This window comes from Colobus angolensis, unplaced genomic scaffold (assembly GCF_000951035.1).
Source record: "Colobus angolensis palliatus isolate OR3802 unplaced genomic scaffold, Cang.pa_1.0 Scaffold667, whole genome shotgun sequence".
In the NCBI taxonomy this organism is placed as follows: Eukaryota; Metazoa; Chordata; class Mammalia; order Primates; family Cercopithecidae; genus Colobus; species Colobus angolensis.
In genome coordinates, this window is record NW_012120343.1 from 135,371 (window position 1) to 139,221 (window position 3,851).

A 3,851-nucleotide genomic window follows, 5' to 3' on the forward strand; every position below is an offset into this window, starting at 1 on the left:
GCATCCCACCTCAGGCCCCTAGGTCCATACCTTTGACCACCAAGGCTCTCCAGGGCCTGGGGGCCCACAGCCTGTGACTCCCCTGAGGTCTTGCCCCAGAACTGGAGTCCTGGGTTTCCAAAGTTGGCCGTGGCCGTGTCCAACGTGGGCAACATAGTGAGATCCTTTCTCTATGAAAAATGAAAAATGAGCCAGGCATGGTGGCATGCACCTGTGGTCTCAGCTACTCGGGAGGCTAGGCTGGAGGATCATTTGAGCTCGGGAGTTTAAGGTTACCGGGAGCTATGATCGCACCACTGCACTCCATCCTGGGTGACACAGCAAGACCTTGTCTCAAGACAAAACAAAAACAAAAACAAAAAAACAGTCTGCTATGGGCCAATATTTCCATGTGCCCATCCATGCCTGAGAAAGAATGATGACATTTTATATATTTATTTTTTGAGACAGAGTTTTGCTCTTGTTGCCAGGGTGGAGTGCAGTGGCACGATCTCGGCTCACTGCAGCCTTCACCTCCCGGGTTCAAGCGATTCTCCTGCTTCCCGAGTAGCCTACTAAGCCTTTCTGCCTCCCGAGTAGCTGGGGTTATAGGCACGCACCAGCATGCCCAGCTAATTTTGTTTTCTTTTCTCTGATGCTAAAAGTCTTGGTTCTTAAATACTAATCTGCTTTTTTTTGGACAGGGTCTTGCTCTGTCACTCAAGCTGGAGTGCAGTGGTTTTTTTTTTTTTTTTGTAGAGCCTGGATTTCCCTGTGTTGTCTGGGCTGGTCTTGAACTTCTGGCCTCAAGCCATCCTCCCGACTCAGCCACCAAAATTGTTGGGGTTATAGGCACGCACCACTATGCCCTGCTAACTTTGTTTTCTTTTCTCTGATGCTAAAAGTCTTGGTTCTTAATAACATTATTGTCAGATTATATCTGAGAATATAAAATTCAAATATCTTAAAGTCACTGGAAGTAAGTCTTGGTGCTTGTGCCATTAACTTGATAAACAAGTTTATTTGTTTCTGGCTAGGCATGGTGGCTTATGTGTGTAATCCCAGCACTTTAGGAGGCCAAGGCAGGCGATCACTTGAGGCCAGGCGTTCAAGACCAGCCTGGCCACCATGGCAAAACTCTGTCTCTGCTAAAAATACAAAAATTAGCTGGGCATGGTGGCACATGCCTGTAATCCCAGCTACTTGGGAGGCTGAGGCATGAGAATCGCTTGAACCTGGGAGGTCGAGGTTGGTTGCAGTGAGCCAAAATTGTGCCACTGCACCCCAGCCTGGGCAACAAAGTAAGACTGTTTCAAAAAAAACAGTTTATTTCTTTCTGTTTATTTTGAACTTTTAGAGAATTGGTTTTGTTTTTTTAACTAATTTTGTAAAAAAAAAAAAAAAATTAGTTCTGAAATCAAACTATAAAACAAGGAATATTCAGAAAAATCTAGCTTTTGTCCTGTCCCTTTCTCCCACTTTCCTTTGTTTTTTGAGATGGAATCTCCCTCTGTCACCCAGGCTGGAAGTGCAGTGGCAGGATCTGGGCTCACTGCAACCTCTGACTCCTGGGTTCAAGGGATTCTCCTGCCTCAGCCTCCTAAGTAGCTGGGATTACAGGCACACGCCACCATGCCTGGCCAATTTTTGTATTTTTAGTAGAGACGGGGTTTCGCCATGTTGACCAGGCTGGTCTCAAACTCCTGATCTCAAGCGATCCATCCACCTTGGCCTCTCAAAGTACTAGGATTGTAGGCGTGAGCCACTGCACCTGGCCCCCCACTTTGTTTATATATAACCATTATTGTTAGTCTTTGGTTTACCTTTCCTTTATGGAAAAGCAAATATGTATACGTATTTTTATTTACCCATCTTTCTTACCCAGATAGTAGCAGACTTTTCCAGGCGTAGTAGCTCACACCTATAGTCCCGGCTACTCGGGAAGCTGAAGTGGGAGGATCTCTTGCGCCTGGGAGGTCGAGGCTACAATGAGCCAAGATCATACCACTGCACTCCAGCCTGGGCGACAGAGTGAGACGCTGTCTCACAAATAATTTAATGTAATCCCAAATGGTGGCAGACTCTTCTGTGACTGCATTTTTCGTTTAACCATGCATCCTGGCAATCACTCTATGGCAATTCATAGGGATTTTTCTCATTCCTTTTTGAACCTGGTATAAAAATACCATTTTATGTAATACCACAGTTTATTCAGTCATTCCCCTGTTGCTGGACATTTAGGGTTGTTTCCAGGTTTTCGCTATTATAAATAGCGCCATGATTAAGTTTGTGCATACATCATTCCCTGTTTCTGCCCACGTGCATCTTTGGGCTAGACTCTTGGAAATGGCATTGGTGACTCTGTGCCAGTGTCCCGCCAGTGTGGTTGTCCTGCTTTGCATTTTCACCAGTAACGTGTGAGGGTGCCCACTACCACACAGCCTCGCCAACGAAGTCTATTGTCAAACATAGTTTTCGTTTGTTTGTTTGTTTTTTGAGACAGAGTTTCACTCTTGTTGCCCAGGCTAGAGTGCAACAGGGCGATCTCAGCTCACTGCAACCTCTGCCTTCCGGGTTCAAGTGATCTTCGTGCCTCAGCCTCCCAAGTAGCTGGGATTACAGATGTACACCACCATGCCCAGCCGATTTTGTATTTTTAGTAGAGACGGGGTATCTCCATGTTGGTCAGGCTGGTCTCGAACTTTTGATCTCATGTGATCCGGCTGCCTCAGCCTCCCAAAGTGCTGGGATTATAGGCATGAGCCATCCCGCCCAGCCAAACTTAGTTTTTATTTGTTCAGTTTGTTTTTGTCAGCCTTTTCCCTTATTTATTCTACATTTTGAGTCACACTGAAGAAAAATTGTCCTGTATTTTCTAGCTCTTTCATCCACTTACAGTTTATTCACAGGTAACTTTTTTTTTTTTTTTTTTGAGACGTAGTGTCGGTCTGTCGCCCGGGCTGGGGTCGGATCTCAGCTCACTTCAAGCTCCGCCTCCCGGGTTTTTTTACGCCATTCTCCTGCCTCAGCCTCCTGAGTAGCTGGGACTACAGGTGCCCGCCACCTCGCCTGGCTAGCTTTTTGTATTTTTTTTTTAGTAGAGACGGGGTTTCACCGTGTTAGGCAGGATGGTCTCGATCTCCTGACCTCGTGATCCGCCCATCTCAGCCTCCCAAAGTGCTGGGATTACAGGCTTGAGCCACCGCGCCCAGCCGTCACAGGTAACTTTTTGAACTGCTAAACTGTGTAATCGAAGAGATCACAATACTGGAGTTATGTTTATGGAAAAAATACTAAATGGTTAGTGTCATTTTTACTAAATTTGTGTCTGATTGTGTGCTTTTTTTGTTCTTCAGCATGAATACTTAGCTTACCCTGCAGATGAGTGAAGAATAGTATCAAAAGGTAGTTTGAAATCTCACCTTGTTTATTCTGGACATTTTCATGGGCTCTTTTCTCTTCCCATGTTTTGTCAGCATTTTTGATGGCAAATTTGTTTTTGGATAACCTCCTGTTGATTTGCCAAGTTTGCAGTTCAGCCAAGTTATAGTCAGATACGTGATCTAATGTACTCACTCTTATATCACACTGAATCAGAATCGAAGGGGAGATAATAGATGTTCCCGTTAAAAATCATTACCTGACGTTCATTAGATAGACTCATAAAGGAAAGTTTACAATTTAGATATCACTTTAGTTAAAAGAAAGAGATACGTCTAACCTCAGGGCAAGATGGGTTTCTGTATGGTGTCTGCCGCCCTCATACAGTGAGTTTTCTTTTTCTTTTTTTTTTGAGACGGAGTCTTGCTCTGTCGCCCGGACTGGAGTGCAGTGGCCGGATCTCAGCTCACTGCAAGCTCCGCCTCCCGGGT

The 3,851-nt window shown here is 45.1% G+C and overlaps 1 protein-coding gene across 1 annotated transcript in view; it reads left to right on the forward strand.

The window, feature by feature from the left end:
• Positions 1 to 3,851, forward strand: part of LOC105500450 (E3 ubiquitin-protein ligase RNF216-like) — a gene marked incomplete at its 3' end in the record, with an annotated part of 30,398 nt that overhangs the window by 21,690 nt on the left and 4,857 nt on the right. The window contains 1 exon segment of the mRNA XM_011925954.1: positions 3,349 to 3,384. Within this exon segment, the coding sequence (XP_011781344.1) occupies positions 3,349 to 3,384 (36 nt within the window).